General features: G+C 32.6%; 1 protein-coding gene across 1 annotated transcript in view; it reads right to left on the bottom strand.

The window, feature by feature from the left end:
• Positions 1 to 27,912, bottom strand: part of LOC134690878 (E3 ubiquitin-protein ligase UBR5-like) — a 51,122-nt gene extending 23,210 nt beyond the window's left edge. Inside the window, exons 1-27 of the mRNA XM_063551005.1 lie at positions 27,753 to 27,912; positions 26,015 to 26,141; positions 24,714 to 24,787; positions 23,517 to 23,639; positions 22,413 to 22,605; positions 21,853 to 21,912; positions 20,730 to 20,967; positions 19,722 to 19,939; positions 19,281 to 19,403; positions 18,263 to 18,531; positions 17,114 to 17,383; positions 16,600 to 16,733; positions 15,765 to 15,886; positions 14,788 to 14,901; positions 14,400 to 14,511; positions 13,942 to 14,096; positions 13,382 to 13,573; positions 12,709 to 12,790; positions 12,091 to 12,213; positions 11,015 to 11,150; positions 10,458 to 10,636; positions 9,474 to 9,657; positions 6,180 to 6,506; positions 5,577 to 5,723; positions 4,969 to 5,093; positions 4,315 to 4,438; positions 2,089 to 2,194 (exon numbers count right to left, since the gene is read on the bottom strand). Of these exons, the coding sequence (XP_063407075.1) occupies positions 2,089 to 2,194; positions 4,315 to 4,438; positions 4,969 to 5,093; positions 5,577 to 5,723; positions 6,180 to 6,506; positions 9,474 to 9,657; positions 10,458 to 10,636; positions 11,015 to 11,150; positions 12,091 to 12,213; positions 12,709 to 12,790; positions 13,382 to 13,573; positions 13,942 to 14,096; positions 14,400 to 14,511; positions 14,788 to 14,901; positions 15,765 to 15,886; positions 16,600 to 16,733; positions 17,114 to 17,383; positions 18,263 to 18,531; positions 19,281 to 19,403; positions 19,722 to 19,939; positions 20,730 to 20,967; positions 21,853 to 21,912; positions 22,413 to 22,605; positions 23,517 to 23,639; positions 24,714 to 24,787; positions 26,015 to 26,141; positions 27,753 to 27,814 (4,119 nt within the window). The 5' untranslated portion in view covers positions 27,815 to 27,912. The remainder of the gene's footprint in view (positions 1 to 2,088; positions 2,195 to 4,314; positions 4,439 to 4,968; positions 5,094 to 5,576; positions 5,724 to 6,179; positions 6,507 to 9,473; positions 9,658 to 10,457; positions 10,637 to 11,014; positions 11,151 to 12,090; positions 12,214 to 12,708; positions 12,791 to 13,381; positions 13,574 to 13,941; positions 14,097 to 14,399; positions 14,512 to 14,787; positions 14,902 to 15,764; positions 15,887 to 16,599; positions 16,734 to 17,113; positions 17,384 to 18,262; positions 18,532 to 19,280; positions 19,404 to 19,721; positions 19,940 to 20,729; positions 20,968 to 21,852; positions 21,913 to 22,412; positions 22,606 to 23,516; positions 23,640 to 24,713; positions 24,788 to 26,014; positions 26,142 to 27,752) is intronic.
• Between the last annotated feature and the right edge of the window lie 41 nt (positions 27,913 to 27,953).

The raw sequence follows: 27,953 nt of genomic DNA, 5'->3' as shown, positions 1-27,953 counted from the left end.
TAATTTTTGTTAAAATCAAACTTAGTTTAATTTTGGACCCTTTGCACTTTAATTTAGACCAATTTTAAAACTGGACCAAAAATTAAGAATCTACATACACAGTTAGATTTGGCATATCAAAGAACCCCAATTATTCAATTTTTGATGAAATCAAGCAATGTTTAATTTTGGACCTCGATTTGGGCCAACTTGAAAACTGGGCCAATAATCAAAAATCTAAGTACATTTTTAGATTCAGCATATCAAAGAACCCCAAGGTTTCAATTTTTGTTAAAATCAAACTAAGTTTAATTTTGGACCCTTTGGACCTTAATGTAGACCAATTTAAAAACGGGACCAAAAATTAAGAATCTACTTACACAGTTAGATTCGGCATATTAAAGAACCCCAATTATTCAATTTTGATGAAATCAAATAAAGTTTAATTTTGGACCCTTTGGGCCCCTTTTTCCTTAACTGTTGGGACCAAAACTCCCAAAATCAATACCAACCTTCCTTTCATAGTCATAAACCTTGTGTTTAAATTTCATAGATTTCTATTTACTTATACTAACGCTATGGTGCGAAAACCAAGAAAAATGCTTATTTGGGTCCCTTATTGGCCCCTAATTCCTAAACTGTTGGGACCGAAACTCCCAAAATCAATACCAACCTTCCTTTTGTGGTCATTAACATTGTGTTCAAATTTCATTGATTTCTATTTACTTTAACTAAAGTTATTGTGCGAAAACCAAGAATAATGCTTATTTGGGCCCTTTTTTGGCCCCTAATTCCTAAACTGTTGTAACCAAAACTCCCAAAATCAATCCCAACCTTTCTTTTGTGGTCATAAACTTTGTGTCAAAATTTCATAGATTTCTATTAACTTAAACTAAAGTTATAGTGCGAAAACCAAGAAAATGCTTATTTGGGCCCTTTTTGGCCCCTAATTCCTAAAATGTTGGGACCAAAACTCCCAAAATCAATACCAGCCTTCCTTTTATGGTCATAAACCTTGTGTTAAAATTTCATAGATTTCTATTCACTTTTACTAAAGTTAGAGTGCGAAAACTAAAAGTATTCGGACGACGACGACGACGACGACGACAACGTGATAGCAATATACGACGAAATTTTTTTTAAAATTTGCGGTCGTATAAAAACTCCACTATGCTTTAATGATTAATACATTTCATGAACTAGATATTTGTTTTATTAAATTAAATGATATGAGTTTGAATTTTTGATTATGAATAAGAGGATTTTGTTTGTTTTTGTGAGTGTTAAACATCCCTGTAAGCCAGATTGCCTTTACATGACAAGAGCATTAGGCAAGATCCATGGACAAATGGCAATCTTAGTCAATCTAAGATCATAGTGGATAGATCACACCTGGCCAACAGCAGGATTCAGCTCAAAATCTCAGAGAGAAAACACAGGGTAAACATATCAGTCAGAAAAGAAGACAAAATCAAAAGACATCTAACAAGAATGTGTCCCCAGTACAAACAGACCAGAACACATAATGCCCTCTACTATTGTAGGTGGGACATAAAAATCAACATACGTTTTTATATAGATTAGACCGTTGGTTTTCCAGTTTGAATGGTTTTACACTAGTAATTTTGGGGTCCTTTATAGCTTGTTGTTCAGTGTGAGCCAAGGCTCCGTGTTGAAGGCCATACATTGACCTATAATGGTTTACTTTTAAAAAAAATGTTATTTGGATGGAGAGTTGTCTCATTGTCACTCACACCACATCTTCCTATATTTATAGACAAATGTTGTTACATTTTAGGCCCTGCGACTAAATCATATCTATTTTTGGATACAAATAATCATCAAATCAAATGTATTAGCCAGTCTTTTGTTTATGTGACACTGACAAAATAGTTTGAGAACTGTCAACACTGAGGTTTTGAGTTAGATCCCTGCATGTGGCAGGTGCCGTCAACTCCAATCATAATTGTCAAGTATTGTGAGTTTTCCTACCAAAGGATAGTGGTTCTCTCCAGGCACTCCAGGTTCTTCTACCAATAAAATCTAACAACAAATAAATAGCCAATAAAGTGGAAAGTGGCATGAATAAATCAATCATGTTATACCTACCTCTACACTACACTTGACCAACAGATTGTGTGTAAACTTGTCCAAATGAGCTGTGCCACTTTGACTGTCCAAATATAACTGATCTTCATACACAACATCTGGGGAACTGAAAAGAAAAGCAACGTTAAAGATTATTTTCAGAAGACAAATTGGTCAATGTATGGTCACTGTTAATGAGGAGGAAAAAAGCGTATTGATGCTTAATACAATTCCAGTTAACATGTAGTCTTTTATGCTCAGTTGTGATTTTAAATCATTGAAGTAATTGGACCGAGTCATTTATTGCTGACTCTATCAACAATTATTCAGATCGCTCACATTTAGATGCCCATCACTGCATTAAAGTCGACTACAAATACATGTAATGTGAGTATTACCCAAAGTCTAAGTTCAAATGCAGATCTGACCCAAAGTCTAAGTTCAAATGCAGATCTGACCCAAAGTCTATGTTCAAATGCAGATCTGACCCAAAGTCTAAGTTCAAATGCAGATCTGACCCAAAGTCTAAGGTCAAATGCAGATCACAATATGAGGGACAAATCCAGCATGGGAATGGAAATTTTATAATTAGCTATTATGTTGCATGTAACTTTCATCGATTCTTTTTTCATTTTTATAAACTGTGACTTTCTGAACTTCAGCATGTTAAGATGGACACACTATCCGGAGATTTAGGAGGCTGTTTCTATAAGATCAGTATGTAACCGATGAGATTCCAAAACTGTCACAATAGATTCATGCTCAGAGAAGTAATACTAAGTTTCATACCAGCCTCACTTTACAGAATTCTTCACAGATCTCAATTCCTACAGACCCTCATTGTTATCATAGTTTTAACAACTCACAATTAAATTCTCATCATCAAGTGTAACACACATATTCAAAACAATTTTGTGCTATACACAGGATCAGTAGACAAGAGTTCAATGTATAGAAATCTGATATGATGCTGTTCATACGGCCTTCTGTACTCATCATAGCATGAATTATTATATTTATATTATGGTATTAAACTAATATTTTTCTTTTTTCCATGCTCAGAGAAACCAACCATAAGCATATCATACCTGCAGCACATAACATTGAATCCATACAGACCTCAATTTCTACATAATCCTGAGTAATCATTGAATTTACAACTCACTATTATCATTTCTTATCATTGTATGTGTAACACACACACACACACTCAAATACCAATTTTGTAAGGAATGTGTAGAAAGAGGTCAATGTCTAGACTTCTGTTCTGGTGCAAGGTCATTAAGCTTCAAATGTATTCTTCATTGCTGGAAAATCTTTCCTTAACAAATTCTAACATGTAAAACACAAAATACCATAGTAATGTCATCCCTATTAGCTATTACAACCATTGCATGCTATATCATAGGGGCTATTTGTTTTAATTGGTGGAGAATATCCAGGGGAAAACAATAGAAAATCAGAGGATATGGAGTATCCATCTAGGACACAAAATCAGTGCATGCACATCAAATAACACACACAAAAAATAAAGAATCAGCACTTTTATTGCTTTCTTCATCTTAAAAATCACAGAGAGGCCAAAAACTCTCACCTCAATGGAATTTTTAGACAATTACTAGCAAAATTTGTATTTAAACTTTTTACCTCAGAGGTGTTTTTTTTCCATGCTCAGAAAAAGTAATACAAAGTATCATACCAGCAGCACCTAACAGTAACTCACACAGATCTCAATGTCTACCTATGTTCTATCATTATATTCATCAGTCCATTTCTCATCACTGTGTTAAATACACTCAAGTTTTCCAAAATTTACACGTTCAGGATATGTAGACAGAGCTCAATGCATAAGTTTCTGCTGTGCTGTTAACTCATATGCAACGCTAGCTCATCATGGCATGAAATTATCTATTTTCAAAGGGATTCAATAACTTATTTGTTTAATTTAAGGCACCAGACCTTTATATTTAAAATTAACAAATCATCTTTTTTTTTATCATCAATACAAAACTATGGTGAACATCTTAAAAGGTTCAACCTATGCATCTTTATTTTTCAAGTAAACTAAACACTTGGAAAAGGTTTGTTCAGTCAGACTTCTCCTTCATCCATCTACTAGATTAAATTTTGACTGCTCCTTTTCTTAACAAGATTTGAGATTGCAAGATCATATTGTTACTATCACAAGTCACGTTTGAAAGTGTTGCCATGGTAACTGAGTTTAGTCTGTTACTATTGTAATCTTACCTTGTGTTCTGTTTCTTCCCACTGTGTATCATAGCCTTAACGGCTGTCCAGTCGTTCAGAATTCTTTCTAATGCTCTACGACTAAACTTTGGGGGCTCAAGGTCATGTTCTGGCATCTCCATATCTGTAAATAGAATAATAGGAAACAATTATTTTGTCATCAAAATACAATGCTAATACTATGTGTGAGGAATTTTCAAATTTCATAACATGATTGATTGCTTAATTTCCAGTTGCAAATATTTCATACATATTCAGGATGAGTCAAAAACAACAGCTAATATAGGTTTATGCCTGAGAAATGGAAACCTTATTTTAATCATAAATGTGAACATCAGAGGTTACATCCTGATGTTTCATTTTACTATACTTCAAAGTTGTTGGGTTGTTGTCTCACAAAATAATTACCCACATTTCATTTCATTCTCCTCACATTGAACAACATAATTTCTATCAGTGATAATCATATAATCATTATGATCCTCTGATTGTGGAAACAAGTTTATCTTAGATTAAGTGGATAAAAATTAACCACAAATTAAGTGTTCAACAAATATAAATTTGCTATAGATATTTATTCAAATTCTATTAAAACCACAAATTCAAATGTCCCCAAACAAAGAATAATAGACTATGTACACAATCCCAACTTACCTAATTCTTGGGCCAAAGTTTTATTTCTGGTCCCTGGAGCTCTAGTTCTAGCCGGCCTATACTGTCTCTGTTCTACTAGTTGTCGACCAACAGTCTGTACAAGGAACAGTAAAATATTCTCCCCTCTGAAAAGAATCACAATGATCATAACTATATTTCTTCAAAACTCTGATATCACTGTTATACTTTTAATGTTATTTAAAACTTCAAACAATTTATTTCAACACCAACAGCATTTTATGGGTAAGGAAGTCCTTGAGTTGTAGATTCTATGTAAAATGTGACAACAGTTTCATACATGATCATTCAGTGTAAAAATATACAAGTATATGATTATGTGTAAATTCTGTAAATGTCTTACATGGTACTACATGATCACATGAAGCTTGATACAAAATTTCAGGAAAATATGATTTATAGTTCTTAAGAAAACTGTGACAAAAACTATTATCAACAGGCAGATTATGAATGACTGAAAGAAACCTGGACAGTCATAAAAGAGCCTCTTTTTTCTTTTTTCTAGCAGGGGTATATGAGGGTAAATTCATTGAAAGTGTTCATGGATTTTACAAACATATCAATTTTCTGTGCATATCTGTTAAACAAACCTGCTATTAGGGAGAGTAACCAGATCTGTGTCTGTTAGTATTTTGCTCAACAAGTCAAACCTGGGTCCCTGTTGTCCAGCAACTAGACTTTTACATTTACATTTTTCCCAGCAGTCACAGTAAGCAGTTGGTGAGGTCCTCTTCATTCTTAAATAAAATATGTTAATTCTTTTTTAGCTAGAATTTAAATAAATATTCTGGTTCTGATAATGTATAGCGGAGAGTTGTAGAATGGTTCAATATCAGAGCTCTTCCTGAAAAATAAAGGTGTAGGTATGGGAGATGATACAAATTCAAGTACTAATGGTAATAAGAATAATAGTCATATTCTCCTGGTAGACTTTGTCTTCTTAATACTAGGTAGGTGAAGTTTCAGTTTCAATTTCCTAAATATTCCAATATTATTCATATAAACAATTAAATTTATAGAAAAACGTTTTTTCCTGTCATTTTCATTTCTACATATTTTTCTGTCAGATGGTGTAGAAATGTCTATTCATCCCCTTTTGTAGAGATCTTGACTTTCCGTCCCTGGTTCCTATACATATGTTTTTTATGTAACATCAGCCCTATTCTCATGTCAGTAGATATTTAAGAACTTACTTGCAATCATGTCCTTTATGACACACCCTTGCACACTCTGTACAGCAGCACAAGGAACCAGTCAACCCACATGTCTTACACTCGAATATATCCTGTTTAATATGTTCTCTCCCCGTCCACGTAAAACTACACGTGTCATTACAACATAACATCTGTAGTGGAGAACTATCCAGGGTGGATCCTGGTGGATAAATCATCTTCATGAATGTTGTTTTGTCTGTGTCGTCCTTACTGGTCAACTTTCTACATGTGTCAAGGATAACAAGTGCCCCCTGGTAGGCACAGCCTCGAACTGACTGCATAAAGGGAGTTAATCCCTCTGCATTTCTGAAATAGAATTTTTTTATATGGTCAATAATCATGTCATCTGATGTTCAGTGGTTGTCGTCTGTTTATGCGGTTCATAAGTATTTCTAGATTAGACCGTTGGTTTTCCAGTTTGAATGGTTTTACACTAGTATTTTTTTTGGCCCTTTATAGCTTGCTGTTCGGTGTGAGCCAAATATCCATGTTGAAGGCCGTTCCTTGACCTATAATGGTTTATTTTTATAAATTGTTAATTGGATGGAGAGTTGTCTCATTTGCACTCATACCACATCTTCCTATATCCATCTTATTGAATCCTAAATGGAATATTCATTTACTATTTCCAACAGATGTTAAGCAATTTGTATGAACATGCTGAAAGGATCATACCCGTAGCCAGGGGGGTTTGGACGAACCCCCACCCTTGAAACCAAATTAGCACTGTTAAAGTCAACTTTCTGCTCAAATTGTGACTGTTAAAGTCGAGTTCATGAGTCCAAATAACCCGCCTTTGGCAATTCCTGGCTACGGGCCTGAGGATCTTCTATGATTTCATTATTATTTGTTGGATATCAGTTTATGTGGATTTTGAGGGTACATGTGAACCATGTAATCAAATGTTTACCGTAGAATATATTTTTTATAGACTTGTATGCCAACTTTTGTAAGACTAACTGTTGTCCATAATAGTAGGTAGAATAGAACCAGATGCTCCGCATGGCGTAGCTTTATACGACCGCAGAGGTTGAACCCTGAAGGGTTGGGGCAAGTATGGACACAACATTCAAGCTGGATTCCTCTCTAAATTTGGATTGTGATTAAATAGTTGACACAGCATAGGTTTCTGACACAGAATGAATGTATTCAAATGAACTTAAAATTTTTGTTTTCTCTTAGAGCAATTCACTATGCTGTTGAATATTAATCCTCTCAAAAAAATGTTTGAAGAAATTTTCTTTTTATTTATGAAATTTCAAATGAGAAAAATTGAACCCAATTTTTTATTCACATCCCCTTTCCCTTATTCCAAAACTAATTTCAATTAAAATATTCTAATGAAGTTTGCAACAATTACTACTCATTTGAATACATCATAAAATATTAAGATGTAAAAAAACTGCTTGTTATCACTGAATGGTAAAGATTATTTAAATTTATCAGTTGGTAGAAAAAGTGAATATACATTGTATATTGTATATAACAAAGATTTAAGTTGATTCTGGACAAAGAAAGATAACTCCAATTAAAAAAAATTCTTGCATATATTTCTTGCTTACTATACTGGATAAAGAAAGATAACTCTTAATTAAAAAAAAATTGCTATTTCACAATATTGTGAAATTAGATATTTCTTGCCATTGCACAATACTGTGCAATTGAAAAGACTTGCTATTGCACAATACTTAATATAATAATTTTAGATCCTGATTTGGACCAACTTGAAAACTGGGCCCATAATCAAAAATCTAAGTACATTTTTAAATTCAGCATATCAAAGAGGCCCAAGAATTTAATTTTTGTTAAAATCAAACTTAGTTTAATTTTGGACCCTTTGCACTTTAATTCAGACCAATTTTAAAACTGCACCAAAAATTAAGAATCTACATACACAGTTAGATTTGGCATATCAAAGAGCCCCAATTATTCAATTTTTGATGAAATCAAACAATGTTTAATTTTGGACCTCGATTTGGGCCAACTTGAAAACTGGGCCAATAATCAAAAATATAAGTACATTTTTAGATTCAGCATATCAAGGAACCCCAAGGTTTCAATTTTTGTTAAAATCAAACTAAGTTTAATTTTGGACCCTTTGGACCTTAATGTAGACCAATTTGAAAACGGGACCAAAAATTAAGAATCTACATACACAGTTAGATTCGGCATATTAAAGAACCCCAATTATTCAATTTTGATGAAATCAAACAAAGTTTAATTTTGGACCCTTTGGGCCCCTTTTTCCTAAACTGTTGGGACCAAAACTCCCAAAATCAATACCAACCTTCTTTTTGTAGTCATAAACCTTTTAGTTTAAATTTCATAGATTTCTATTTACTTATACTAACGCTATGGTGCGAAAACCAAGAAAAATGCTTATTTGGGTCCCTTTTTGGCCCCTAATTCCTAAACTGTTGGGACCGAAACTCCCAAAATCAATACCAACCTTCCTTTTGTGGTCATAAACATTGTGTTTAAATTTCATTGATTTCTATTTACTTTAACTAAAGTTATTGTGCGAAAACCAAGAATAATGCTTATTTGGGCCCTTTTTTGGCCCCTAATTCCTAAACTGTTGAAACCAAAACTCCGAAAATCAATCCCAACCTTTCTTTTGTGGTCATAAACCTTGTGTCAAAATTTCATAGATTTCTATTAACTTAAACTAAAGTTAGAGTGCGAAAACCAAGAAAATGCTTATTTGGGCCCTTTTTGGCCCCTAATTCCTAAAATGTTGGGACCAAAACTCCCAAAATCAATACCAGCCTTCCTTTTATGGTCATAAACCTTGTGTTAAAATTTCATAGATGTCTATTCACTTTTACTAAAGTTAGAGTGCGAAAACTAAAAGTATTCGGACGACGACGACGACGACGCCAACGTGATAGCAATATACGACGCAAATTTTTTCAAAATTTGCGGTCGTATAAAAATGCAAACACCATGTAGCACCTTGTAACTTGTGTAAATTTTAATAATGGTTAAACACATATATCATAACATTAGATATAAAGGTAGAAATAATAAATTAAAGCATCTAAAATATAGCTGTCAGTAATAACAGGGTTTCTTTTGCTTTTCACACAATATTTACATAATCATAAAATCATCCCTTCTAAGGGTTTTTAAAGAAACAAGATAAAACAAATAAAAAACATCTATAGAGCATAAAGTAATGTACATGTATATCACTACAGATCAACCCTACCAATTATGTGTCTTGGGTTATAAATTGAGTATATAATATATGCCAAAATACAGTAGTCTTACTTTGCAGACAAAAGACCTGGTAAATGCTGCTGTAATACTGGAGAATCACACAGTATTTTAAGAATTTGATTGGCTTTGTTCCTGCGTTCTTTCTCATCCATTTTCACTGGAGGAACACACACAGTGCTGAACTCTGGAGGACCCAATGGACCCATGTTACCAACAGGGTGGGGTAATCCTGTATCTACAAATACATATGCATATGTTTTAAAATTAGTCTGCAGCTAATGAAGAAGGCATTAAGGGTATATACTCCATTCGGAGGTGCTCCTACTTAAAGGAGGTTAATACACAGAAGAAGAAGAATAACATATTTTAAGAACTCATTATTTTACCATACAAACATTTGAAAACCTTTTTTTTATTGTAGTTTTGGCTTTCCAATTGTATTGACTTTTGAAATGCCTTGTGAGTCCACTTCCTATATACAAGGTGATAGGACATGCAACTGGAGTAGGTCTGTAAAACTATCAGAAATATATGATAAGGTCAATAAAGTTTCCATAACTTCCTCTGTCATCTTTCTCAGTGTTCCCGGCTGTGTTTTATCAACCAATTTTCTCTCTTTTGGCACTCTGGTATTCCACTGTTACATTACACGCAAAACAAAACCCAAATGATGCAGAAACCCAGCGGCACCCCTATCAATAAAGTATTAAAGCAATGAAGCCCCCCCCCCCCCCCCCCCCAATAAGAATTTAAATGCACTACATGCACATTTTGACAATCAATGTCTCTTCAATTATTTTAATTTAAACATTTTTTATTGTAAAAAACAAATGGATTAGACACAAGTGTTTCAACTTAGTTCCGTCTTCTCCAGTGATGCTCAAGGTAAAAATATTTGAAAATCAAAAATCTAATAGGAACATTGAAAAGCTGATCAAATCAAAAAGGACCTAAAATATAGCTAAATACAGAAAAGAAATAATATCTCTATTTATTGTAGTCCTCAAGTTGTATGATTAATGTTTGAATATTTACCCATATACAATGACTCAGCATAAGTTGGTGGGTCTGGCGGCCAAGACAATGTAGGAACACATATCCCTGGATCACTCTCTCGGTCTGAATCACTGATGTCCAATCCTGCTCTGGACCCTGTACTACTCCTAGGTCTGGCCACTGTAGTTATCCTCATCATATCTCTTATCATTTCGTTTCTATTGGCAACACTGCAAATTTAATTCCATTTATTTTTTATAATCATGGTATTATTCTTATTTTGAATTTTACTCCAATAGATTTGCATTTTCAAACACAAAAAAATCTTTCCTATAATTCTCTATCAATCTTTAAAAAAAAATCAAATAAATATTTTTTAGTCTGTCCAATTACTCAATGTATTTTAAATTAAGACATTATTGCAAGTTTTTTTTCATGGAAATAATATAGAGTCACATTCTAGTATCTGATATATATCTGAATGCAGATTTCACTACAACCACAATTTCTCACACTTTTTTCAATTTTTGACAAATCTCATATAGCATTAAATTTTAAAGACAAAAAGACAACTTCTGACATTTTTAGAATCTTACCTCCTAGGCTCTGAATGAGAACTTCTAGACTGAATGGCAGCTAAAGCATCCACTGCACTACTGACAGCATTAATGGCCTCTAGAGCTGATGTGAAAGGACTACTAGACGATGTTGTTGTAGGCAGACTGGGTGGATCTGAAATAAAACATACGACAGTATATATACATGTGAAAGGACTACTAGACAATGTTGTTGCAGGGAGACTCGGTGGATCTGAAATTAAGCAGACGACAGTAATAATACATGCAAGTGTTATTTTGCTATCCTATTCTCTAATTTTCACACTTGGGATTGAATTCTTTTTTATTTGATCCAAGCGACAATTTTTACAAAAATCTCTACATCAGGAATCACTTGATATTTTTATTTATGAACCATTGATATTAACCTATGGTAAATTGTGGTTATTTCTTTCTTTGAAAGTAGTCCATCAGCAGTTTTTATCAATTTTCTAAGCCCAAGTTTAGTTTAATGCTAATGCTATAAAAAGTATATCTTCATTGGACAGTAAACCAACTTATTTGGCTTTTTAACCTTACAGGCTTTTATAACTTGTGGGTATTAAAATTTTAACTTTTCTTTAAACCTTCTTGATTAATCTATATATTTGAAGACCCAATTTTTAAAACATATTTGCAACATTTGATTATTAGGAATATTCCAAAACATTTCATAAACATTCATGTATTTTCTGTTTTTTATATCTAAAATATTCATTTACTATCAGAATAGTAACAGTGTATAGTTATATTTACCTGCGTCGTAATCTTTATTTGAAGTTGGTACACACATAGCTATACATGTATGTATAATATTTACCTGCGTCATAATCTTTATTAGAAGTTGGTACACACATAGCTATACATGTATGTATAATATTTACCTGCGTCATAATCTTTATTAGAAGTTGGTACACACATAGCTATACATGTATGTATAATATTTACCTGCGTCATAATCTTTATTAGAAGTTGGTACACACATAGCTATACATGTATGTATAATATTTACCTGCGTCATAATCTTTATTAGAAGTTGGTACACACATAGCTATACATGTATGTATAATATTTACCTGCGTCATAATCTTTATTAGAAGTTGGTACACACATAGCTATACATGTATGTATAATATTTCTGTTGCCATCACAGTGCTCATGTAATATATCTTTCAATTGATTCTGACCGCCTGGAGTACCTGTACACAAAAAATGTCAATGTAAATATTGGTACTTCTTATAAATATGCTAATGGGTAATTCAGTGAGTGTCGTTTGTTGCTGTGTTACATATTTGTTTTTCATTCATTATTGTTTGTACACTAATTAGGCTGTTAGTTTTCTCATTTGAATTGTTTTACATTTGTGATTTCAGGGCAATTCATAGCGGACTATGCAGTATGGGCTTTGAGCATTGTCGAAGGTCGTATGGTGACCTATAGCTGTTAATTACTGTGTCATTTGGTCTCTGGTGGATAGTGTCTCATTGGCAATCATACCACATCTTCTTTTTATATCTTTTGTAAGATTTTTTTTTTAAATTACAAAAAAACTATCATTAATCACATAGCAATATAATTTAAAAGAAGAAATTCTGTTGAAAAGGGGGAGGGGATGAAATAATCTGAGTTAAAATTTCAAAAGTGGAGAAAGAAACATTCTAATAATGAAAATAAATTCATTAAGTATAATTACTCTGATCTTGTTCTAATGTTGACAGGATTGATTTGACTTTCTCCAAATCACAGCGTAAAACGTGTTGTATCAATGTTTGATGCTGAAATAAAAACAGTAGTTGTGTCATAGTGTTCCTTTTTAAAATTACTAACAAAATCAGTATAAAAATCACCAGATGTTTTAAGTCAATTATTTTCTATTGTAAGTTATTAAGAACCTTAAGTTAAATGCAATTCTTAAATATTTAAAAAGACATGATTTTGTACAGTGGTAAGGTCCGAAACCATAGCTTTCTTTAATTCTACATAAATAAGAATAAAATTCTGAGCCTATGATTTAAAAGAGAATTATGGATATGATAGAACCCTTTTGTGCAAAAAGTGAAACATTTTCCCTTTCTATTGGATTATTGCAATTTGAAAAAATAAATTAGACATAATTTTTTTCTTCATTTTTTTCTCAACTATGCAAAGAAATGGTTTTAAATCTGATTTTCAATTAAGCAGAAAAATGTTTTTAGATGAGATCTATGAAAGAAAAAAAACAGAAATTTCTTTTCTATAAACACTGTAATTTACAACTGTACAAGATAAATATACTCAAAATTGACAACAACACTTCAAATGGTCTGCATTGTACAAGATAAAGTTCCATCTTTTCCAACAATTCACTTTTCAAAATGGCTACCTACCTCAACAGCCAGTACAATGACAGCTGCTTTGTTTTTCTGATTAAGTATAGTATTGGTAAGTCCCTGGACCCTCATTCCGAGACATCTGATTGGTGGAAGGTTTAACCACATGGGATCACGTATCCCATCATTACTATCCTTGGCAAGAGGATATATAGCACCGTTACCATCTCTAAGCTGGACTAGAAGTTCCTGTTAAAAAAAAACCGTAAAAGTTCAAAATAAATCCTATGAAGGTATTTGAGAATGAAGGTTACTTGTCAGAGTGAATGCAACAAATTTTTTATAAAGCTAAATTTTACATCACATATTTTTTTGCACTTGCTATGTACATGTATTTTGACATATTCATGTGCAAGTTTCATGTTTGGCTAAAAAATGTTTAAATAAAAATAATTTCACTTAATAAATGTTGTTTTTTTCTGAAAATGCATCTTCCAGCAGAAATGACTCTCACTTTAAAGCTGTGAATAAAGGAGATATGCAATTAATGTTAAAAAGTCAGCAATTCATTTCAAGATAACCAAAACTACATACTATGCATGCTATAGTCTACTTACATCTCCTGTGTTGTGAAGTGTGATGTCACTACGGAGACTTCCCATGAATGCTTGTGTGTCTGTTGGGAATGGTGCATCTTGGTCTACCTTTCCAGACGTTAGATTGTAGACCATGTAACTAAGTTTAGATCCTGATCGAGCTATTACATGTATTCCTGAAAGAAGAATAAGTTGACAAGTCACATGTGAGTAAAGTCCTAACTAGCAAAAATAGAGGGACATAACTCCTCTATGCAATGTTTTAGTAATCATGTATCCTTTTAGCCCTTCTTTATGATTATTTTAGGATTAGGAGTTAATTCAAAGTAATAGGGTGACTCACAATTTAAACAATAGCTGCTGATAAATTGAAATTAAAACTGAGTAGATACATTATTGATAATTCATGAAAAACTTCTAAAAGCGTTTGATGCATGACAATTGATAAACACACAAAAAAAGTTAAAGTAATAACAAACCTTCAGAATCTACAGCCACAGCCAATATCTGACCATTCTCTGATAATGTCACTTTCTTTGGGGTTTTCTGGAAGCAATCTGGCAAGCGTGGGGCATTTACACTTTTCACCACCTGAAAAAAAATAACATATTTAATTTCACCTCATCATGCATAACCATAACAACTGCAAAATATTTGGAAGTTGTAGTTAAGGGAACTGAGAGAAGTTCAATAGTTATTCTGACTTTAATGATCTATTTATTATTTAAAACTCTGTTTTTCTTTGACCAGGATTGCTTCTTTCCCTCTAAAAGTCAATGGTTCCCATCAAATACTCTTGCATGTCTTGGAGTAGAGCTGATAGCTCATTTTAGATTGTTAGATCCATTTTGATAGGTTTTTACTGACCTGTAGATCATCTTTCCTTAGTAATCTGCAGTCTTGGAGTAGGGTAGTTAGATCATCTTTGCTGGGAGGTTCATCTTTTGTCTGAAATTTGACAGCTGCGTAATCTCCGTCAACCTAAATTAATTAAAATATATGTATTAATAAATAACAAATCTTTCAAGTATTTTTATAGTTCTATATACTGTAAATTAAGAAATTATTGTAAGCTTTTAATTAATGGGAATAATGTGGCTACTTATGTATCACAATTGTTAGAACTGGGATTCTGATATCAGAATACATATATCTGTATGTACATGAAGCTTTTCCTCAAATTTCAATAATTAACCTCACACAACTTTGTGTTAATTCTTCTAAAATCAAATAATAAATGCACACAACAATTTCTTAATTTACATTTATTTTATACATTCTGTTGCTCATAAAGTATAATCTAATAACAGGAATTTAAAAGTTAATAAATTTTGGCAATGTCTTTGTATTTTCTTGCATTTGTGTTCAACAATGCCATCGCTGTAAAGGGGTCAAAAGTCTAATTTGGCTTTAAGATTAGGAAGATCATATCATAAGCAACAAGTGTACTAAGTTTCAAATTGATTGGACTTCAGCTTCATCAAAAACTTACCTCGACCAAAAACTTGGGGCGAGACGAACAAACGGACGAACGAACAGAGGCAGACCAGAAAACATAATGCCCCTCTTCTATCGTAGGTGGGGCATAAAAATGTATCAAGCACTCACCACAATACTGTGGATTCATTATTATTCATTGGATACCAATTTTCGTGGATTTCATGGCTAAAGGTGAACCACGAAATGAGATGTTTAACAAATGACAATTTTCCTATAGGCATATATGCAAACTTTGGCAAAACCATGAAATAAAATATCCACGAAAATGCAAGTTTTCCTGAATCCATGAAAATTGGTACCCACAAAAATATGTGAATCAACAGTTTCTATGCCAGGTTTATTACCTTTACAACTTTACCAACAGGTACAGTTTTAACATCCTCTACAAAGATAACATTCTTAAGTGGCCATGCTTCTTCATCTTTCTTTTCAAACTCCTTTATAGGTGTTGGTGCTTTCTTTCTTTCTGTAAGTTAAAACAAATTCAACATATTTACAATGACATCTATGCTTGTTTTACTTGAAATGAATGATTGATTTTTTCTCCTTTTTTATACATGTTGTAAGTATGTAATTAACAATACTTTAATAAATTGTTTCTTTTAGGATGAAGGGCTATTCAAGATTAAACGCATGGGGTGGTAAGCACATTTTTAGACTCACAACTAACCATAATATAAAGTTTTCATTTTAATAACTTATAATTTTGAAAATATATTTAAGAACATGCAACCACCCACATTTATTTATTTGAGTGCCTCTGATCCCCCTCCTCACATTAGGTTTAAATCTGGAAAAGAAAGTGGTTATCTAAATCAGTGAATTAAAGCATGCAAAATGGCGTCAGGAAAAGAAACTGGACAAAATTAAGTTTATGAACTGAATGTGAAGAGGAGAAATATACTGATTATTGAATAAAAAGTCTGATGAAGAAAGAAAAAGGAAAGGTTGGCTTAGTGAGGGGTGTGGAAGGACCTTTCTTGGGATGTCCCGATTGGACCTTTATTTTTATGGGACTCACCTATCAGGATTCAGGTATTAATGATCATTTTTTTTGTGATCTGGGAAAGAATGCTTTATTTTTTGGGGGAACTCAGGATTCAACTCTAATATTCAGAGAATTTGTTGTGTCACACACGGACACCCCTCCCCAGTCTACAGAATGTTGTCAATACTTACTTAGAGAAGCTGGACTGACTAGAGATGTTCCACTGTGATCACTACACGTAGAAGAATCTGGTGAAGGCGGAGGAGGCATGTCTGGTTTACTTTCAGGAGGTCTCACCTCAAATTTAGGCTCAGGTTTTAATTCACTGAAATATCAATCAAAATATAGATATTATGTTTATAACTTATGCATTTGGGGTACCAGCTTTAAACTTTTAAATACTGTTTTCAAAACCACTTATTCTTTTCCTTTACTGGAAATTTCAATTTTTGAATGCACTTATAATGGTGACTGTTGAATGTTGTGCATTTTCGGGAAATGTGGAGACAATCTGTAAACATGATAAAGGATAAACAGTTCATTGAATAAGACAAAATAGTTGATAGCTGTGAAATCTATCTTTATACATTTGAACAGAGGTCATGGAGGTACAATAATATCAAAATCTTTCTTTTCTTTTTTAATTTCTCTTACACATTCTACTTATGAAACTTAATAATAAAAAGATAATTTCAAATTACTCACCTAACAATGTTTTTAAGAATTTTAAATCTACATGAATCATTAAGTGACCAAGCTGATTCCAGAAGCTGACCAACTTTAGGTACTCCATCTACCGAGGTAAAAGCTAGAGCACCTATATGGTACATTGGAGAACTGCGCAGACACACTAATGATCCTGTTATTACATCACTAGAGCTAAAAGTTGAGAAGGAAGATGTGTCCTTGCTCTTTTTCTTCTTCGTTCTTGTTCTTTCTACCATTTTCTTTCTCTGACCAAATGGCATCACACCCCTAAAAATTAGTATTTTTACTTTATCTTATACATTTTTAGATACAATATTGAAAACCAAAATTTTAACCTAATACTGAATGGACTGATGAACAGACCAAAATGATAACATCTTTTAGATATTAGTAGATGTAAACATGCATCTGGTATACAAAATTATAAGCTAGGTTTCTTTGACAAGTTTCTTTTATCTCATTTCTTACATGCTGTCTCTCCATCACAATGCACTGTAATGTTTGAATTCAAGCAAGTTGTTGATTTGTCCAGACTTCCATCTTATTCCAATACAAATGGATATAATTTGTTTTGCAAAATGTCCTTTTTAAAGAATTGTAAACCTATAAAGATCCTGATCTATATGGCAGTAATTATTTAATCTTAAAAAGGCACAGATATAACGATGGATTAATTGATCGAAAGTTGGTGTTTAACATCACTTAAATACTTTTTTAAATGAAGGCCAGTTTTTATTGATTGTAGATGCATGAGTGCCCAGAGAGAACCAATTTAATTGGCAATACTAGAAAATTCAGATAGAATTCGAATTAACAGGTCATGAAGGGGCTCACACTCACAACCTCGGTGTTGAAATTCTAGCAATTACAACAGATGAATTAGCATGATTACTGTAAATTCATAAATGATTGTGTGCATTTATTATTGCAATTTTGACATTTAAGACTAAAATGCAATTAATATTTTATTTGCAAAATTGAGAAAAATCCTGTTTAGTTCATTTAAAAGTTTTTAAAAATATGAATAAAAGTTATTGATATTATGACACGTATGACCCTGTAGCATTTTTCGCAATAATAAAAACATTGCAAATATTTCTTAATTTACTGTATTTAATAATACAATGAAGCTAAGACAATACTTACCACCAATACAGCCCTCCACTTTCCAACCTAGCACATGTGTACAGGGAACATGTATGAAGGGAGACAATTTTGTCTGTGAGGAATTCTGGGAAGGTCTGTACTGCATGTTCTAGCTTGGATGCTACTTTGTTGAGAGTTTCATCGACCCATGTTGCCACACGGTGTGTCTCTGTGAACACTGATGCCCTCACATTACATGCTGACATGCCAATTATCTTCTCATGCTGCAGACCCAGTGGAACTACTTTTGGGTGGCGTATATTTGGATTCTAAAAATCATATAAATTTTAAACAAGTGAAACCATGGAAACTGCGAGCTACTGCTCACTGATGATACCCCCGCCGCAAGTGGATAATATAAATAGTGTAAAAATATGCAAGTGTTCAGTAAACAGGAAGTTGTCGAGTGATCAATCTGAAAACGCATCACACGGTATATAGCTGACTTAGATAAACCCTGAAACCAAATTTCAGAAATCCTTGTATTGTAGTTCCTGAGAAAAATGCGACAAAAAATATTCATGGGACGGACAGACTGACTGACTGACAGAGGTAAAACAGTATACCTTTTTTAAAGCGGGGGTATAATAAACATTTTCATTCAACTGTTAAAATAGGTATAAAATTAAAAAAGCCTTTATCATTTCATGTACTGCAATATTGCAGCTTATAAATACACTGATTGAAATTATTTAAAATACATATATGATAAGTAAAGTTGTATAGAACGGCACCAGCTCCAAAATGATATAGATAGTCAGGTTTTCTTCATGCTGATATTGTTAAATTCTTTTTTCATTGTGTTGTTGGGTTGCTATCATGTTTAGAGATAACCCATAACAACATCCCCTTTTCTTCATGCAATCTCTGCTGACAGGTAGTTTTGATCATCTGGTAAATCCACCCATTTTGTTAACATAGCATAATGTCAAATAAAGATTTTGCAGATGAATAAAATCATATATGCAACTTTCCCAGTCAACTATTGGGTGAGTTACGATGTCAAGGTCAAACTTACCTCAGGATGTCTATATGGTTCTGGTTCATTCCATTTCCAGCTGTACAGGTTACCATTAGTTCCTACACACACCAGTTCTGAGTGCATGGCAGCAATGTGAGAAAATCTACCAGAACTTCCATCCTACAATATATACAACATATAAGATAAAGGGCTATTCAATAAAAACATATACAGGACTAAGGGAAGACATTGCTAAATCTTAGCTATTGGTCAATAAGTTTTGTTCAGGTAAAACTGGTGTGTAATTGTAAAAGAGCTTTTTAAGGTCTTTTCTCCATTTTAAAGTGTTGTCCCTGGATTCAATGCACCCTTAAATTGAACAGAGCAATATAAAACATTTGAACAAATCATGCTGATTTCATAAAATATTTCTTGTATTATAAATTCCTTTTTAAATAGAAATCATGGAAATTGAAATTGTATATTAGTATTTATTACCCTTTCAGTAAAGAACTGTAAATCTTCACCAAAGTTCAGTGGACTATCTGTTGGCGGTCTTTGTTTCTTCAAACCATCAGCGTCTAAACTGTCAGTCTTCCCACGATCCAATGCTTTCATGGCTTCCTCTCTCAAGGTGGTATCAAGTCTACGTCTTTCCCGGATTCTAAAAATGGATTCTCTTTCTCTAGATCTATCTAAATCCACATCTCTATCACCTGAAAAAGGAATAATCAGATTTAAGTATTTTAGATAACAACTGTGCTAGAGTCTCATGAACAACTAGTGGTATTTTAACATCCCTATAGTTGACATTAAGATTAAATAACTACTGTGAGAGACTCGCGTGAGTAATTCCTGGTCATTAAACAAACCCTGTAGGAGATAAGTTCACACAACTATGCAAGACCTTCAGGAGTAAGTCCAGGCCTTGCGGTCATAAACCTTTCAAGCACAATTTTTGTACTCAGACTCAAGAATCAACCAATCAAAATACTGGGTTTTGTGTTTCGAGCATGATTTTTGTGCTCCAAGCACTGAGCAAAGTCTTATGCCTTTAAAGCCAGGTCTTTAACCCTCACTGCACTAGATTAAATTCCAATTTTGCAAGATCCTCATGAGTGACTGAAAGTTGTTAAACATCCCTGGAATAAATTAAATACAAACAGCATGACCCTTGAAAGAAGCTGAAAGGTTGTTAAACATCCCTTTAATAAATTAGATACAAACTGTGCATGACCCTCGAAAGAACAAACTCTATGAGACCCTCATGAGTAAGTTAAATATTGTTTAACATCCCTGTAGTAGATAAGAGAATTTATTAAGCACAATTTTAACTGAACCTTCTTATATTTAACAAACATTCAGCAAAATAGCAAGATTAGAGAAAATAATAATTCTGTACAATTGTACTTTGTACAAAGTTTATAAATGGACCAAAACATTATGACAGTGATGTTGTCATTTGCCAAATAAAAAGCCACTAGAGAAACTATTAAGATATCCTACCTAATCTGGACCGTGTTCCAGACCCACGGCTCCTGAGAGTAGAATAATAACCGAACACATCTTCATTATACATGGCATCTGCATCAATGATAACCCCAGGGTGGTCAGAGTGCATACCACTATCTAATAATGACATGAGATCATCAGGCATGTACGATTCCTGGCTGTCATCATCGTTATCTTCACCCTCGTCGTCACGGCTCAGTAAGTTGTTCACGGCAAGATTTACATCCAGATTCTGAAAACAGATAATTAATGAGTCATATGTATTGGGTGATTAGAAGTTCAGGGTTGTACCATAAAAACATACATGGGTTAAAAAAAAAAGTTGACCTCAAATTTAAACATCTGATGCACAAATTTTTTACAGGCTTGTCAATATGCAGACGCTGACAAAACCATGAAATTGAATATTCATAAAAACATAATTTTTCCCCAATCAATAAAATTTAGTATCCAAGAAAATAAATAAATCCTCGGATTTTAATTCAGACATTCAGCAAAGATTCTGTGTTGAAGATCGTACTTAGACAAATAATGGTTTACTTTTACAAATTGTGACTTGGATGGAGAGTTGTCTCATTGTATTAATACCACATCTTCTTATATCTATTCATTTTTTTTGTATATGCCATTTACCAACTCCTTCCGAGTTGTGGGTTTGTTATGTGAAGAGAATGTGGAACACATAGGTTTTTAAAATTTGATGTCATATATCCATCAAGATATAGTTGGAACATAGAATTGGAACACATAGGTTTTTTAAATTTGATGTCATTTATCCATCAAGTAAAGTTGGAACATAGAATTGGAACACAAAGGTTTTAATTTGATGTCTTCAGACTAGAAAGTTGGAAAATAGAATTGGAACAGGTAAGTTTTATTTGATGTCCTGTCCAGAAAGTAGGAACACATAGGTTTTAATTTGATGTCTTCAGACAAGAAAGTCATTGAAAGTTGGAAAATAGAATTGGAACACGTAAGTTTTATTTGATGTCCTATCCAGAAAGTAGGAACACATAGGTTTTAATTTGATGTCCTATGTTCTGAAAGTTGGAACATAGAATTGGAACACATAGTTCAATGTCCATCCAGATAAAGTTGAGAGTTTGATTGAACTTACTGTCCTCTGTAATTCTCTAATGATTAAGTTCCTCGACTTCCCTTGTAATACAACTTGACACTGAAAATACAAAAAAAGCCACACATTTTTCAAGCTTATAATTGATTTTGACAGAAGCTGCATCAAATAAGAACCTACTGATGCACTACAGCTAATGTAGAGTTTGCTATTACCATCTGCTCATTCAAAATATAAATCTTGACTGAAGATTCAATAATGAAAGTTTGCTTTAAAAACCTACTTATTTCAGTCAAAACAATAAAATAACCATACTTTATATAAAAATATCAATTTAAAAACCTTCACTAAATTTCTTTGTATTGTAGATTTAATTCTTATAATGAAATAATACATTGATATGTCAATTTTAATTGATATGCACAAGAGACTATTGAGTAGTGGTGTCCATTTATTGCCCATCCCAAATGTGGACACAATGGAATAACAAAATCTACTTGGGCTGTAGAGTATGCGTAAATATTGTTAAATATAAAAGAAAAGTAACCGTTACCTAAGAAGGTCAAATTAATGACAGGGATACTTAGACATTTGATTTTTACCTGACTAATTAACTCTTCTGGAACAACAGAAGCTGGGACCATTGGCCTTGTGCCAACTATAACCCCTGACCTTCGACCTCGTCCAACATGGGCGGATCTCTGCATCTGCCGACTGAATGCTTGTTGAGCTCCTGAGCTTCCACTGGTACTCCTGGTTGTAGCAGTAGCTCCTGTCACAGTACTTCCCCATCGCCTGTAAACAAACAACAAATATATATCCACCAAACAAACAACAAATATATATCCACCAAACAAACAACAAATATATATCCACCAAACAAACAACAAAAATATATTCACCAAACAAACAACAAAAATATATTCACCAAACAAACAACAAAAATATATCCACCAAACAAACAACAAAAATATATCCACCAAACTAACAACAAAAATATATCCACCAAACAAACAACAAATATATATCAACCAAACAAACAACAAATATATATCCACCAAACAAACAACAAATATATATCCACCAAACAAACAACAAAAATATATTCACCAAACAAACAACAAAAATATATCCACCAAACAAACAACAAAAATATATCCACCAAACAAACAACAAAAATATATCAACCAAACAAACAACAAATATATATCCACCAAACAAACAACAAATATATATCCACCAAACAAACAACAAAAATATATCCACCAAACAAACAACAAATATATATCCACCAAACAAACAACAAAAATATATCCACCAAACAAACAACAAATATATATCAACCAAACAAACAAAGATGATTATTTACAATATCAATTTCAGTCAAAAAAAATACAAAACATTTTTTTTTAATTTTAACATAAACAATTGGTCAGTTTGCTTAAGTGTTCATACAAATAAAACCAAATAAAAGAACAGATTTCTGTGTTGCACATATTTTATTATTTTGTTGTTGATCTCCATAAACTTTAAATAATTATCTTATATATAAATTACAGAATTAAAGGTTTGAAAGCTGTAACAATTCAATTTCCATACACTAAATAGTGAATGGATGGATAGACGCATGCTCAGTATTTCTATGTCCCTGACAACAGGAGAAAAAATAATAATATTGACATTGATCTGACACACAGTGAACTCACCCAGTGCTCTGTTCAGCCCCTGATCCAAGTATATCTGATACTAAAACCATAGGACTTTCTACAATTAAGGTTCCACCACCTCTGGAAGGAGCTGTTCTTTCACTCCTATCTCTCTTGATAGTCCTGGGTATATAAACATGAAAAAGCAATGATCAAAACAGAAAAAAAACCCACATAAATGTCACATGGTATAACATATGACTTAGTACATGTAACAGACAGCTACTCATTACAAGAACTATATGCTCTATTTCACATCAGGCTCTATCAAAAATCCCACAAATTAAAAGAATCTATTTTTTGTTAACTTATGCCCAGAAGTATATGCCTCATGTGACGTATGTTTTCTATTCTAATCAAACTTTAACATTGTTAACAACAGTCACAGGAAAAGCCTTCTGTAATGTAAGAAAACTACATACAAGACTGAATGAAAAGAACCAATACACACTGTGACATAGTCTGAAAAATGCTGGGCATCTTTAGCTGGTCTGACATGGTGGCCATTTATAATTTTTGTAGTTAATGATTTTATTTTTCTGTAGTATGGTAGATTTTAGTCTGTCACTTTATGTAAGGGTACAATAATTAGAGTTCATATAAATATATCAATCTATATTTTTCAGTCGAGGAATTATCTGGAATTCATATGATAGAAATTCCATGCTGACACCAAACACTGCCTAATTCCTATACTAAACGGCCTGCAACATTTAATAAACAAGAATGTGTCCAAAGTTCATGGATGCCCCACTCGCACTACCATTTTCCATGTTCCATGGACCATAAAATTGGGTAAAAATGTAATTTAGAATTAAATTAGAAAGATTATAGTATAGGGAACATGTGTACTAAGTTTCAAGTTGATTGGACTTCAATTTTAAGCTGAAACTCCCATTTGCATTTTCTTTGTTCAGTGGACCGTGAAATTGGGGTCAAAAGTCTTATTTGACTTTAAAATTAAAAAGATCATATCATAAGCAACAAGTGTAAGTACTAAGTTACAAGTTGATTGGACTTCAGTTTCATCAAAATCTACCTTGACCAAAAACTTTAACCTGAAGTGGGACAAACGGATGCACTGACGAACTAACGGTATGACAAACAAACGAACGGACGGCCAAACAAAGCCACAGACCAGAAAACATAATGCCCCTCTACAATTGTAGGTGGGGCACTAAAATAAAATATACATACGTTTTGGTGTCTGATTTGTTAAGATCAAGCTTATCTGTAACAATACTGAATGGAATTCTGCAAACTCTACCATCCTGGAAAATATTAAAAAAACATTGATTGTTTTATTTCCCTTCTTTCCCCAACAATTCAGTCATTTCATTCTGCTTTTCTTTAATTGTTCCATTTTAGCTAAGTAAACTGTGATTTTGCTAAGCTTTTGTCCAAGTTTGGTAGAAATCAATGCATGATAGTTTAAGAAAGTTATTAAAATTCAGAGTGAATATTTGTGGATGACAACACCGACAACACAATGTACGACTTGAGGGTTTGAAAATAACTTAGCCCATTTTACCGAAAGAACTGAACATTTAGCAAACAGCAATCAATCAACCAAATAACCAATCATCATAAATACAATGATTCTATTTATATGAGAAAAGAAATGACATGTCTCCTCCAGTGTACATTAAAATACTATTTTCAAGTTTTTTCCAACTCTATCAGTCAGGGGACTTACTGAAATAAGTGATTTTTAAATCACTTATTTGAGTAGCAAATTCCAGGTTTTATCACAAATTGGGATTTTGTAGTTTTTTCTAAATTTTAAACCCATAGGTTTAGATAATATCTTTTAATTAGTAAAATTAAGAAGATATGAACTTTTTGCTTCTTTTAAGTAGCAAGGGTCATGCCTTTGATGCTATCATTTAGCTGAAAATTCCATTTTAGTTGAAAAAATGCTAAAATAATGGCTTTAAATAATGAGCTGATACTTTCTTATAAGATTTTTCACAGCAGTGGGAGTATTTTTCCTGTGAAGTTCAAGGTTTCATCTTTCAGATTATGTAATAAAATTCTACTGTTCGCGATAAAAATTTCACTGTTCGGGGGTGTTGAAATTAGTGTGGGTTATTAACAAAATGATACTTAAAGAAGTGATTTTTGGGAAGGAAATTGAGGTCTGATACGTAAACAAGTGATTTTTATGTCATTATCCTAGATTCCGTACAAGGTCATCACCAGAAATGACCTGGTCATCCTAGACAACACAGATGTTGGTTCTGATAAGTTTAGAAACATAATTAGTCCCTGGATCATTAGTATTCTATATTTAAAGCTACATTAAAATTAAATCACGTCTTCTAGTGATTTATTTGTATTACTTAAACAGGTGATTATAAAAGAAAGACAACTCTAACGTCCAACCTTTATGGAAATAATGTTACTTGAATCAGTGATTTAGAAAATCACTTGTTTAAGTAAGTCCCCTGACTGTCTATGTCAACCAAGTTGTAGTATATATCTATTACACTTTTTACCTCAAGGAGTAATGCGATATAAGTTGGTCCAACAACACATTGTGTGACAGTAAGATTTCTGATGGCTCTAAATGCTGGTGAACTGACAAAACCATGATGGCTGACTTTTTCTGCAACTTCTCTTAATCTGTAATTATAAATAATAAAACTTTTCCTCCAAATTCTCATATGATTACTAACAAAATTGGTAATTTGTAATTCTATACCATTTGAAATTACATGATTATAAAACTGAGGAGATTAGACTATGAAATCAATTAATTCTGTCATTTAACATTCTAAAATTTTCCTGTTTAACTTACAAACAGGTGATATACATGTAAACACACTTTTGAGGAATTTTAAACTTAACCAATTAAATATTTCGTCATTATGTAATGAAATGCTGCAGAATTTATCCAGTGTTGTGCTTATGAAAGTTTGTCAAAGAGAATTTTTATCCTGTCATTGTGTGTTTACGATAACATGTAGTTAATACTACGGTATTAACTACGGGTGGTACCGTGGAAACATATGGGGACAAATTAGACAAACTGCAAAACATAAATAAACAATCCCCACAAACATTAATCATTACCATGATAACTTTTACTTCTACTTTGTAGTGACCACCTTCAAAACTTTAAATTTATATCTGGCAGGGTTCTTGCTAAGGATTTTTGAAGGCGAGTCCAGGGACTCATCATTTTAAGCCATGATGACCAATAGCAAGAAAAAAAAATATTGCAATATAATGTAATATTTTAGTCTCCATTTCTTAACAGAGCAATTAAATTACATTAAATTTAGATCACTTTTAAACTTTTGCTATAAAATGATGATATTTTAGTTTAACAGTCTATACAAATTATTTCAATCTTGATGCATCTGTGGACTAACCAATTTTGAAAATGTTGAGTTCAGACAGATTTTGATGAATTGGAACCCTAAATGTTACTTCAACTTGATTGAATTGGGGACGACATCAAAAGTTCCATGAAGGATAAAAAACTTAATTCATATAGTTTTTTCACTGAACCCCACACAACCCCTCTTAACTTAATTTGGGAAAAATTGATTGACCAAAAGGGATATATGTAAAATCGATTTTAGATTAACAAAACTTGCAGCAATGTTGACCCCCACCCCAAAATATTTGATTTAAGTTTTTTTTATCCTAAATCGATCTTTTGATGTCGTCCCTTGGAATAAATAGTAAACTGACAAATTCATTTATACCATATTTAGTTTAAAATTTATTCATCAGAATGAAGTATGAGATAATTGGGAATAATTGCAAGAAAAAAATTAATACAGAAATTGGAGCTCTGGCATAAAAACTAAAAAAAGACAAAGAACAATGATGAAAGAATTCCAGAAGTCTTGTGATCATGATGATGAGAAACAGCTTGTCAGGTTCAAATATTGATTTCTTTTTTTTTTGCTTTTGTATAAATTTTTAACCATTAATTTGAAAAATATATTAAAATTCTTCATGTCTACAAAAAGAGCATATATACATGTAGGTCACATCAGCCCAATCATAACTGATTAATACATTTATTTAAACAAAACATTTGGCTTGTGTTAAATAACTTCAGGGCACATAAAGCATTAATCTAACAGTTGCAATTTATTTCGATGCGTAATTTACAGTGACGTCAGAATACCGTTACGCGATAAAGAGCACGTTTATTAAATATTTGATCGTTTCTTTTATCTCGAAGTACCACAGCCTAAGTACGAATAAATCAATTACCTATCGTTCAACTGGTCATCTGTTCCAGGTAAAGGATGGACTATACAATGAATGGATGTCATCACGTATTAAAAATATAAATTATTATCTTTCTACTGGAAATTTTATGAAATTTATTCCGATTTTAAAAGTTAATTGATCTTCGCCATCTTTGAAGTAATTTCCATAAGTCAATTGTTACCACAAATACGATTGGTTAAA

The sequence above is a fragment of the Mytilus trossulus genome, chromosome 11 (assembly GCF_036588685.1).
Source record: "Mytilus trossulus isolate FHL-02 chromosome 11, PNRI_Mtr1.1.1.hap1, whole genome shotgun sequence".
Taxonomy (NCBI): Eukaryota; Metazoa; Mollusca; class Bivalvia; order Mytilida; family Mytilidae; genus Mytilus; species Mytilus trossulus.
This window is presented reverse-complemented; position numbering and strand designations above follow the sequence as displayed.